Below are 12,391 nucleotides of genomic sequence, written 5' to 3' on the forward strand. Positions count from 1 at the left end.
AGGCAGGCAGGCAGTGGAGAGGGAGAGAAGAGCTCCCCCCCCCACACCCACCCGAAAGGCAACATTTGTTATCCTGGCAAACCAACCAGCAGTGACTGGATACAAAAATCATGAAGCCTCCTCAGAGAGGTGAGGCACTTGCCCAGGACAACAGAGTCCCAGAGGGAGGGTGACCTTGCAATGGGATTCCTGCTGCTGTGATCGTCACTAGAGGTGACTGTGGGGTCCGGCAAGACTAGCCAGATTTCCTGCTGTGAGTAGCGAGACTGTGGCTTTCTGTTGCTGGTCTCTCTGCCTCTGCTGGAAACTGATTGCAGGGTCTTGGGGACATCAATTCTGTTACTGGTGATAAGCCAGCACCTAAGCCCAGCACAGATCCATCTAACCCCTGTCCTGTCCCCACACCACCAGGCTTTGACGTGTGTGTGTGTGTGTGTGTGTGTGTGTGTGTGTGTGTGTGTGTAGGGTCGGGGAATGACTCCCCAGGCAGCAGGCATTTCCTGAGGCCAAAGAGCGTGGGTGAGGCTGGGCAGGAACACTCCTAGAGTGGTGTAGAGCACCTCCAATAAGGAAGACAAGAGTCACCAAGGGGGCTTTCCCCAGCCAAAGCATCTCTTCTCTCCTGCTCAGCCCAGCCTGAGAGTGGAATCCAGAGATGGGCAAGCTGCTAAGGGTGGGACAGACCAAACGAGTGGCATCTCTGAGTCATAGAGAGGTGGGTGGCAGTGACTCAGCAAGGTCCTCTATAAGGCCAGCCTGGGTGGAGGCTGAGGCTAGGAAACCCTGTCAGTCTGTGTCCCTTGCCATTCACCACCCGTCTCTCTCCCACCCAGCCTCAGGCCACCCTCCACATACCCTGACACAGGAGTCCTTTATGAACAAATACGTAGTCCTCTCTGGATCCCAGCCCCCCGCCCCCGCACCTGCTCTAACTCTGTCCTCACTCAGAAGGACCCTATTTCCAGGTGGATCTGCAACTGTGGTGGGGAGCAAGGTGTGCGTGACTAGCCACCTAAGATGGTCACCCCTCCTTCCTCGCCACTGGGCTCCCCATTCAAATCCTCCACACAGGGACCATCACAAACCTGAGCATCATTTACTGGTGCTCAGAAAGGGGAGGGGAGGGGCTAGAGATGTAGCTCAATTGGTAGGATGCTGTTTGCCTGGCATGCTTGAAGCCCCAGTACTGCATAAGCCCAAGGGTTGTGATGAACACGCCTGTAACCCCAGCCATGTGGAGGAGAAGCAGGAGGATCAAGGGTCCGGAGTCACCCTCAGTACATGGTGGCTTTCCAGCCAGACTAGGCTACATGAAACCCTATCTCAAAACAACAACAAAAAGAAAGAGAGAAGGGAGGGAGGAAGGAAGGAAGGAAGGAAGGAAGGAAGGAAGGAAGGAAGGAAGGAAGGAAAAAAACAAACAAGAAAGAAGAAAAAAAAGAAAGGAATAAAAAAGAACAATGCAGTCTAAACAGGGAGAGCAGTTAGGCTGACAGAGCAGGAGGTCTGGTCCCAGGCCTTTGTGCCCCAGGCTAGGTTCTTATTCATTGTAATAGGTATAGGGACTTAGCTGTCTATCACCAAAGACTGAGAGATGGATAGACAAAGTTGGGGTCAACCAACAGGGGCCCTCTGGGCTAGGTTCACGGCATGAAAGGCCTACTTCCTAGGTCCTAGGCTAGCCTGGGTGCTTCCTTGGTGCCTGCTCCTCCATGAAGCTGTCCTTATGACTGATCCTGTGTACCCACAACCCTAGACTCACCCCCTCATGAACAACCCCTCTCACCAGGCCTCCTTGAAGGGAGAGTAGCATGCAGGGGTCTTTCTCTTATAGGTGAGGATGTGTCCAGGAGAAGGGCGGAGGGCATATAGGAAAAGGGACCAGATGGGATAGCACAAGCGAAGGTTCTGGTGGGTGAGCTGGCATTGTACTCAGTGAGATAGGCGCCTGGTAAGGACACGGAATAAGGGGAAAGCCCTGACTTTGTCCTCAGAGCAGAGTGGGACTCCAGAGCACGTGTGTTTTGGGAAGATCTCTCTAAGAGGAGAGAGGGCATATGGGGGTGGGGGCAGGGCCACTACCACCATCCTGACGCTGGACAATGGTAGCCTGGGCAGTAGAGGACCTTGTAGAGAGCGGTGTTAGGCTGGAGGCCAACAGAGTGTCAAAGGAGACAGAACCATGCGGTAGCCAGCCACTCCCTTTATGTCCCTTTGACTGTAGCCCCAAGGAATGACACAGATGGCCAAGCAAAAATAGTTTATTTGAGGATGGAAGACCCAAATCCAGGGGAGGAGGAAGCACTGGAGTGAGGCTACGGTAGCTACCTGAAGTTGGCACAGGCTACCCCAAGTTTTTAGAGGAGCCCAGCAATGAAGAAGCCTTCTGTGGTGTGCCTCACGGCCTCCCCCACCAGAGGAAAGATTGTGCAACCACTGGGCATTGTCTTCATAACACATTGAGGTGTTCTAAGTTTGCCCAGCAATTTTCATTGTAATACTTGACCCTAATCATAATGACTCATCTGGCAGGCACACATGCCAGACTTGGACCCACCATCCAGTGGCGGGCCTTGCTGTAACAGGTGAGGCTGTCAGGGGCGAAGGGGGGGGGGTGTCTCTCTGAAGGCAGCCCTTCTAGAAGGCACCTCCTCTCCTTGGCCTGGCAGGCATAGTAGCTCTCCACTTAACCTCATTGTCCATGGTTAAGAGTCAGGCTAGGACTGTCCAGGTATGGCTCATGTGCTCCCCAGGTCTCAAAGACCTTTGCCAGGCTGGTCCCTGTGCCACAATCCCCGACGGGTTGCCCAGGAGGCCACGAACTCACAGTTGTGGTAAAGAAACATTCCTGAAAGAGTGAGTGCGATGCCCAAATAGCTGAGCGCGCTGAGGTGACTGCCGAACAGGAGCCGGGACAGGATGAGGTTGCCCACAACTGTGAGGTTGCCCAGTACGTGGACGGTGAGGGCGGACGTGAGTGCCAGCAAGGAGAAGCTGGCCAGGTTGTAGACCACAGACAAGAAGCAGCTGAGCAGGACACAGGCCCAGAGGCGACAGTCAGTGGGAGCCAGAGGTGGGGCCACTCCAGCCTCCATCACCAGAGCAGCACCTGCCAGCAGGCAGAAACTGGGCACAGAGGTGGCATACAGCAGCGTCACTGCGTCCAACCTCTCTTCCTGCAGCAGAGCACCTGCAACCAGGAAAAGTGGCTGTCATCACTGGGATCGAGGCAGCACCCAGAGCCAGCCCTGAACACCCCGTCCTCATGACCCAGCCTCCTGGAAGCCAGCCCTCACTCAGCAGGGTTAGTGGCTCCTGATGTGAGGTGTCACTTGCAAGGCCAGCTGGGCTTGTGACCTGTGCCCACTCCTCCTTTATAGGTAACAGCTCACAAAGGTAACATGTACAAAAGCCTTAATGTGGAGAATGCGTAGGAGATGTAGAAAATAAAACTTATCCCTACCACTCCAGCCGGGAAGTGGGGACTGAGCACGGAGCACCCAGCTCTACCACTTACAGCTACAACGAAAGAAAGGGCGAAGGAGCTGGGGTGGGAGTGTGCAGAGGAGGAGGGGGAAGGAAGAAGGAAAGAAGTTCGATAAAATAGTTTTGAGTCGAAATGGTGAGACCAGTCATCCCCCCATTTGCTATGACCGCCGGGTGACAAAGGACCAACAAGACAGCCATTGTTGGCTCTTGGCAATCACTCACTGTTTACGATCTCAAATCAGGGTGTTTGGTTGCCTTCTTTTTTAAAAAATGTTTTATGATTTCATGCAGCCAAGGCTGGCCACGAGCTCTCCATGTGGCTGAGGCTTGCCTTCAATTCTTCCTCCGTTTGTCTAACACTGTATTTACACCCCCACCACTTCCAAATGCTGGGATCACAGTGTGCGCCACCATGTCTCGCTTGATAATCTGCGTATAATCTAAACAAACAAAAACAAAAAAACTACCTGTCAAGATGAATCCAGAAGCCTTTTAGGTTTCCAAGGAAAAGAAGGGCTTCCGCTGCCCGCGTGGTTGTATGTGCCTACGTCCATACCACTGCGACCATCAAAGGCCGACACAGGGTGAAATGGCCGTGTGTACCCAAGGACAGAGACCAGGCAGAGCCTTCTCCAAGTCTTAGTAGAAGAAAGACGACAATTGGTACCGGGGTCCTCCTGGGCCCCCTAGATCTGTTTCCTGACACACACTTTCCAAAGAGCCCCACAGTGCTTACTCACACCCCATGTTTAGAAGAGGAAATGGCACTTATTCCCCTCTCCATTCATCCTGCTGTTTGGGCTGGGTTCTCTAGGCAACAGTCTCTCCAGCTCAAGCCTTTCTAGAAAGGAGCAGAGTGCCTCTGCTCATTCACTCCAAAGTTAGTACCTGAGGAGCTGTTTGAGGCTTGGGCCTGAAAGACACCAGGACAGAAAGGGTCCGGTTTCAGGTGGACTTCACCCTCCGGGGTAGCCCCTGCACCTGTCCTGCATCCTGCCAAACCTCCCCCTCCCTGCAGCCCACAGAAGGGCAGTGATTGCCGTGGCAGAAGTGACTAACTCGCAAAACGTTAGCCTGTTGTGCTGACTCCTCAGTAACCCCACCCTTGCCAGCCCATCTTCACAATCCTCTGTTTTTCCAGAGACATTCTATTGTTTCCTTCTGGTGCTGGGACCCAGCCCAGGGCTTCCCTCCCTAAGAAAGCTCTCTAGCGCTGAGCTACACAGTCCCAGCCCCTTCAAAGGCATTTTTATTTATGGGGTTTTTTGAGGGGAGAGAGATTGAAACAGGATCGAGGTTGAAATGGGGTCTTTAACACTAAAAAAAATTACATCATGTGTATGTATGATGTGTGTATATGTAGATCACACACAGTTTGTGTGATGTATGTGTGTGTATGATGTGTGTATATGTAGATCACACACAGTTTGTGTGATGTATGTGTGTGTATGATGTGTGTATATGTAGATCACACACAGTTTGTGTGATGTATGTGTGTGTATGATGTGTGTATATGTAGATCACACATACACAGTTTGTGTGATGTATGTGTGTATGATGTGTGTATATGTAGATCACACACAGTTTGTGTGATGTATGTGTATGTATGATGTGTATATGTAGATCACACACAGTTTGTGTGATGTATGTGTGTGTATGATGTGTGTATATGTAGATCACACACAGTTTGTGTGATGTATGTGTGTGTATGATGTGTGTATATGTAGATCACACATACACAGTTTGTGTGATGTATGTGTGTGTATGATGTGTGTATATGTAGATCACACACAGTTTGTGTGATGTATGTGTGTGTATGATGTGTGTATATGTAGATCACACACAGTTTGTGTGATGTATGTGTGTGTATGATGTGTATATGTAGATCACACACAGTTTGTGTGATGTATGTGTGTGTATGATGTGTGTATATGTAGATCACACATACACAGTTTGTGTGATGTATGTGTGTGTATGATGTGTGTATATGTAGATCACACATACACAGTTTGTGTGATGTATGTGTGTATGATGTGTGTATATGTAGATCACACACAGTTTGTGTGATGTATGTGTGTGTATGATGTGTGTATATGTGGATCACACACAGTTTGTGTGATGTATGTGTGTGTATGATGTGTGTATATGTAGATCACACACAGTTTGTGTGATGTATGTGTGTGTATGATGTGTGTATATGTGGATCACACACAGTTTGTGTGATGTATGTGTGTATGATGTGTGTATATGTAGATCACACACAGTTTGTGTGATGTATGTGTATGTATGATGTGTGTATATGTGGATCACACACAGTTTGTGTGATGTATGTGTATGTATGATGTGTGTATATGTGGATCACACACAGTTTGTGTGATGTATGTGTATGTATGATGTGTGTATATGTAGATCACACACAGTTTGTGTGATGTATGTGTGTGTATGATGTGTGTATATGTGGATCACACACAGTTTGTGTGATGTATGTGTGTGTATATGTGGAATATGTGGAGGTCACAGAATGACTTTCAGGAGTTGGTTCTTTCCTTCCTCTGTGGGTTCTAAGCATCAAGCTCAGGTCATCTGTGCAGAAAATGCTTTCATCCACTAAAACTGCCTCACTAGCCCTGAGCCAAGGGCCTTCCATGTAACTCATGCTGGCCCAGAACACTCTACAGATCCCAGGCTGGTCCATACTAGCCTGGTCTTGAGGCACTCCTACCTCAGTTTCTAAAGTGATGGGATTACAGGCATGTGCCACCATGCCGGGCTGAAAGGGTATTTTATTTTTCTGCTTCTAGACAGAGTTTGACTTTGTGGCCCCAGCTGGCTTTGAACTCATGATCCTCCCAGGGTACTGGGATTGCAGGCATGCTCTTCCATGCCTGCTTCGAAGGCACTTTCACGTCAGCATCTGAACACACGTCACCCCTGCTGCAAACACACAGCAGTGACCTATGTAAACCCTCACCTCCTGTCCTGTTTCCACTTTGTCCCTTCCCTGGATGTGTGACATAGCTCCCTGTCTCGGTCTCCTCGTGGATAGCATGGGGAGGAACAGTATACACACCCAGTGTACCTTACCAGCACCGGAGCTGACCCCCCAGCTCTCCTCCTGATGACTGACAGGGATCTGCCACAGCCTGTGTCCCATCTCAGAATGCCCTTTCCTGCTCTGTTGCCATGGCCGTGGCTGCACAGCTCCCTCCACAGCCTTCTCGAGCCCACACCATACCTGTGCCCACCTTGCTCTATAGCTTCCCTCCTGCAAAGTGTCCTCCCTCTGCGGGCTCAAAGGATGAGGACCAAGTGAGGTTCTGAAACACAGGTGGGTACAGATGACAACAGGCTTGGCAGGCTGGCACCTCACTCCCTTGTCTGTCTGGGTATAAGGGTGGCATTTCTCCACTGAGCCTGTAGCTGGTCCACATAGGAGAGCAGAGACTCTCTGGCCGCCTGCTCTCACTCTCTGGATCCCTGGCCCCTGTTCTCGTGGCATCTGATCTCAGGGAGGAATCCAGCACCAGGGAACATCTGTATCCTCTAGTCTCTAGCAAAGAGAAACTTCCTCTTTTTAAAAATCCATTCCAAGCCCTGGATCCAGTCCACTCCCCCATCTCAGCGAGGCTCCGGTTTCTGTTGATGGAACCGTTAGCTTTCTTTAGCACCTGGCCCAAATGCATGCAGCCTAATCTATTTACCCATCTGATGTCAACTGATATCAAAACCACCAATTAAAAACATCATTTTAATTTCTTCTCTATGCCAGACCTCAGGTCAGGTGCTGAGGATAGAAATGCCCCAAAGCCTGTCAGGTTGGGAAGCAGATGGGTGACCAATAACTCTGAATAGCCCATAGCTGGCGAAGAAGAGGGCACCCAACACACTCACTGTAAGAAACTGAGCCTTGGGAGGGAAGAAGGGAGCTGGCACAAGCCAAGAGGAGGCTGGGTGTCAATAACATGCTGCTATAAACATGCCTGAATGCCCTATGCCTGGCTAGTCACAGCCCCTCCTACCGACAGGAGCTGCCCAGAGCCCAGCATGAAGAGTTCTTGGCTCTGGCAGGTGCAATGTGGGCCTAGAAGCAGGAGCCTTCTCTGCTTGGTGTCCCTGCCCAGGAAGGCCCTACAGGGTTGGATTTCCCTGAACCAACTCAAGGCCCAGCTCAGGGCTCAGCTCATGTAACCCGAGGCTAAAATAGACCGGGCTTTCACCCCGCCCATGGGGTTAGGGTGAAGATGGGGACAGGGCCTTTGGGTCCCGGCTGAAGATGCCAGGCAGGACAGAGTCCACACTTCACCGTTCCTCAGCTGGAGGCTGCCCCAACCATACTTGGCGCCCCGGAAACCCCTTACTTTCCATTCTCAACTCTCCTACTTCTTCCTTGTTAAGGTGGAGGGAGGGTAGGGCTATGACTCAAACGCCCCTCAGCTGCCCAGACAGGAAGTCAGCCTCCACCCCAGGCATACTGGAGCTGGGCGGACAATTGCACCTTACTTCAACTCTGAGTCCTGCTGCCCACTCCCGAAAGCCACCACCCAGTCACACAAACCAGACGTGGGAGTCCGGGGAGCCATGTGACCCTGGGACAACCATACACCTCTTTGGCAGAAGGCTGAGACAGGAGGATCACAAGTTTGAGGCCAGCCTGAGCTTCACAGCAGGACAGCCTCCTCTCCCCTCTCCCCTCCCACTGTAAAACACTGTCTTATCAGTACTGCCCCCTTTACCGTGAAGATGGAGGTGGAAATGGCTGTGACAACTGATGATCTACACACAGTATCGGACTGTCACACCGCGGCCACTAGTAAACGCTTCCCTGGCTTGGATAAACCGGTGTTCCCAATCAGCTCACAGCCTGGCTGCTTTCCCTTTCCTTCCCTAGGTCACACTGGCCTGCTGGGTTCATAATCTTAGGACATATAGCTTAGGCAGCATAGACTCTGAATGCCATGTTCAAATATTGCCTTTGCTGTTCACTGGCACAAGGCCCAGGCTGAGACTCCACAGCTGTCAAATGGGGATAATAAAGACCTGACTAACTCAAGGAGAGGCCGTAGGAGGACCCAGTAGGACAAAAGGCTTGCCAAGTTATAGAGCACACTTCACCAGCAACTGTTATTAACTATGCCTCTAAGGCTTAAGTTTGAGGCCTGAACTCCCTGAATTCTGTCAAAGAGGATCACTGCCACCCCCTTGACAAGAGCATCCCAGCCACACACCCCACCTCCTCAGATGGAGACCAGGCACTTACTCTGTTGAACGGACTTGAAGCCTCGGAGACAGGTGGCCACTAGCAAGAAGCCACAGCCAGCTGAGGGTGCCCGGATCTCTCCAGCTAGGCTGCATGCAGCTCCCAGGCAGAGCGGGCCCATGGCAGCAAACTGTAAGGGATGGTGTCTTCGGCCAAGCAGCAGCGCAGACAAGGCCAATGTGAAGAGTGGTGTGGTGGTGGTGGCCAGTTGTGCTAGGTCCAAGGGTACAGTGCTCAGGCCTACATTGCCGCAGGCCATGGAGGTACCAAAGGTGAGGCTGAGCAGTAACACTCTGCCTTGGATGCTGCGAGGCATGGGCCGCCGGGCCCCCCAGTGGCATGCCAGGGCAGCTGCCAGCATGTGCAGTGCTGAGAGAAGCAGGGGCCGTCCGAAGCCATGCACTGTGAAGATCCACTTGTTGAGACTTGACATGCTGGCTCCTGCCAACAACCACACCAGGGCTGCCACAACCACTCTGACCCGAGCAGGCTGCCCAAGGACCTGAGGGCTGTCAGGAGGCCACTTGGGGCGGCCATGCTCCAGGGCACTTCCAGCCACAGCCACTGCTTCGGCTGAGGTCATCCTGCCTTCATGGCGCTCCAGTGGGCAGCGGCACATCCGCACCAGAAGGGCTGGGGCAGGAGGCAGGCTTTCCAGGGACTCGCTGAGCCACGTCCTGGTTCCTCAGACAAGAGAAGGCACTACACCGCTTCAAGAGCTAGATCCTAGAGCCACCCGATTATTCTAGCTCCCTGAGGGCAGAACGGAGGTCGTAGCTGCTGGGATGCCGGACTCCCTGGTACCCTCCCAGGCCTCGTAAGCCCTGGCACCTCCCTTACCAGGGAAATTTTCACTCTCCTCCACGCCCCAAGCTCACGCGATGCTCTTACACGGAATCCTCTTGGTTTTTATCCTCTTCGGCCCCCAGATCGTCAGAGTGAAGACACTGACCCCGACCTCCGTATTTGGTGCTCAGGCCATGACCAGACAGGACAGGGGAGATCGCGCACCGAGCTTGGAAGCAAAGGTGGCAGCCGCCGCTCCCCCAGTCCCTCTCGCCTCCGACAGCGCGAAGAATAGGAGAGAACAGGCCGGTGGTCGCGGATCTGCCAGCTCGGCCTGGCTGCAGCTGCTCTAGCTGCTCTGGCTGCTCTGGCTGCGGCTCGGCTCGGGATCTGGCAGCGTAGAGCGCGGGGCTCCAGTCCGGCCCTGCGCGCCCGCGCCGCTCGGCACTCCCGACCCCGCCCTCTCCGCGGCTACCGAAGCAGCGCTCCACCCGGAAAGTTGGGCTCAGTCGGCCCCGCCCCACGAGGCCCCGCCCCGGAGCCCAGAGGACGTCTAGCCCCTCCCACAGCCTTTGCGCCTTCTGGCTCGGCTTGAGCAGCTGCGGGCAAAGTCCCTTAGTGGGGAGTGTCGGCCGTACCCGCCACCAACGGGAATCCACCAACGTCTCCAGCACCTACAAGAGCCTCCCTTAAAGTATCCAGCGCTGGAAACCCTAGTGTACCCTGCAGAGATGTCCCAAAGCTGTCGTCGTCAAGAAGCAGGGCGATGAAGAGCGACTCCTGACCCCAGACCACAAATGTCTCCAGAGACCTTGGAATTTAGCAGAGCTGGACCACGTGGTCCCTTAAGACTGCCTCATCTTGTTACCTCTCCACTCCCCTCTAAATCTTTTCTCCCCTGCCAGACCAGGGCGGCGCCCCCTCTGGGCCAGCAGAAGGGGAAATGAATCACCAGGGCTAACCACAGCTACGAGAAGCAGGGTACCTCGGGCTGACATCCATCCCGGGCTAGCCGACCCCGTATGCTGCTCTCTGGGCACTCTGAGGTGACTCTCAGCTGGACTTCCTGGGGCTCATACGACAGAATCCTAGGCCGAGAAGCAGAGCAGCTGTCACTAAAATCTTGTTCCTGGGTGGTCTCGGATTTCCCATCCGAAAAAGAGATGTTCTCTGAATTCAGGATACGTTAAGTCCCTCACCCCAGAGGCCGATTCCAAACACAACTTGCTCCAGGTGATCAAGAATCAAGGCTCATCCTGGAACCTAGCTTCTTTCCAGTCATTGGATTTCTGGGGAAGCTCCCGCCCAGCTGGACAGGCATCACCTGGCTCCGTCAGCTGACTAACAAGTCCTGGATGACAACCTGCCTAGAAAAACAAGATCGCAAAGCGGGACCAATAGCTCGGCCCGCAGCACCCTCTGGTGGTCATAATCCCGTATGGCCGTAAGTGTTTCAGATCCCTTCACAACCATCAAAGGTGAAAATAAGCCAGTCCCGGCTGGAGACCTGAATCAGACCTCCGTCCCGGATGAACCAGGAATCTACATTGTCACACTTGCTTCTGATGACTCTGATGCCGTGGGAGCTCGTAGATCGCTGCTGAGCAGCCCAAGTTGAAGGACAGGGACTGTAGATAGGGGACTTCCAGGCAGAGGACCAAAATCTGGGATATTTAGATAGTGTCTCCAAAAAGAGTTACGGGAGGGAAACTGAGTCAAACACACACACTCTCACTCACTCTCTTTCTCTCTCTCTCTCTCTCTCTCTCAAGAGGAGGAATTTGGGCTTCTTGTGAGTTATATTCCTCTGGGATTTTTAACCCATTATCCACCAAGCTTCTTTCAATTAAAAAGTATTACTTCCGATTTTAAAATTGTTGTGGGATAATCTTTTTGTACGCTGTAAAGATGTGTTTCTGCCTAAGTCACCTTCCGATTGGTTTAATAATAACTGAAAGGCCAATAACTAGGCAGGAGAGAATAGGTGGGACTTCCAGGCAGAGAAGAGGAACTGGGAAGAGGAATCTAGGCCCATGGATCTTGCCAGCAGACTCTAAGCAAGTCAGATGTGCCATACTGAGGAAGAGTAAAGAGCCACGAGGCACATGTGGATTTAAAAATATGTGTTAATTAGATAAGAGCTAGTTGGCAATAAGCCTAAGCTAAAAGCCAAGTGTTCACAATAAGAAGCCTCCGTGTCGTTACTCAGGGGCTGATGGTCCTGACGAGAAAGTACTCCAGCAGTTTATTGTTTGTGGTGTGTGTGCATGTACAGGAGCACTGGGATTCCAAGCGTGTGCCACTGCCCACTTTTGAAGCCCGTTTTAACTTGTCTCAACCCCATAGACAACAGGGCTCTCAGTAGGAGAGTGTTTGCATGCGGGAGAATGGGGGGGCCAAGAAGCCCAGATTCAAAGAGCACATCACTAGAGAGGAGGGCTTTCTCATTCCTTGGGGTCCGCTCACTTCCCATGGTGTCCGGTGTCCGCAAATCTGCACCCTGCTGTTTGAGGGCCCAGCAGCTCTTCTATGAAGCAGGTGGTGCCAAAAACACTTCTGAGGGAGGCTGGAAAGGAAAAAGGAACTCATCCCTGGTGACTAGGCTGCAGATGTGGAAGTCTGAGCTTTTTTTCTTATGGTCTCAACCCTGACCAGATCATTTCTCTACCGGGGCTTTAGTGTCCTGTATGTCACAAACACCATGAACCAGAGAGCACCACCCCACAGTGACACAGACTGACCTGGAAAAGGGGCTTCTTAAAGCTCATGGTGAGACCCTGCACCAAATATGACTTTCTTCTCATCCCTGGCTTCTCTGGGTCCCTGCTGAGTGTGTCAGATTAGATACCCATTTTAGGA

The 12,391-nt window shown here is 52.4% G+C and overlaps 1 protein-coding gene across 1 annotated transcript; it reads right to left on the reverse strand.

Annotated features, from left to right (window-relative positions):
- Positions 1 to 2,246: 2,246 nt before the first annotated feature.
- On the reverse strand, positions 2,247 to 10,812 carry Slc35e4 (solute carrier family 35 member E4). The gene is made up of 2 exons (XM_075944090.1): positions 8,747 to 10,812; positions 2,247 to 3,190 (listed from the first exon to the last, which is right to left on the reverse strand). The coding sequence occupies exons 1-2, from the start codon at positions 9,363 to 9,365 to the stop codon at positions 2,757 to 2,759; spliced, it is 1,053 nt and encodes a 350-aa protein (XP_075800205.1). The 5' UTR covers positions 9,366 to 10,812; the 3' UTR covers positions 2,247 to 2,756.
- Between the last annotated feature and the right edge of the window lie 1,579 nt (positions 10,813 to 12,391).

Source organism: Microtus pennsylvanicus, chromosome 12 (assembly GCF_037038515.1).
Source record: "Microtus pennsylvanicus isolate mMicPen1 chromosome 12, mMicPen1.hap1, whole genome shotgun sequence".
In the NCBI taxonomy this organism is placed as follows: Eukaryota; Metazoa; Chordata; class Mammalia; order Rodentia; family Cricetidae; genus Microtus; species Microtus pennsylvanicus.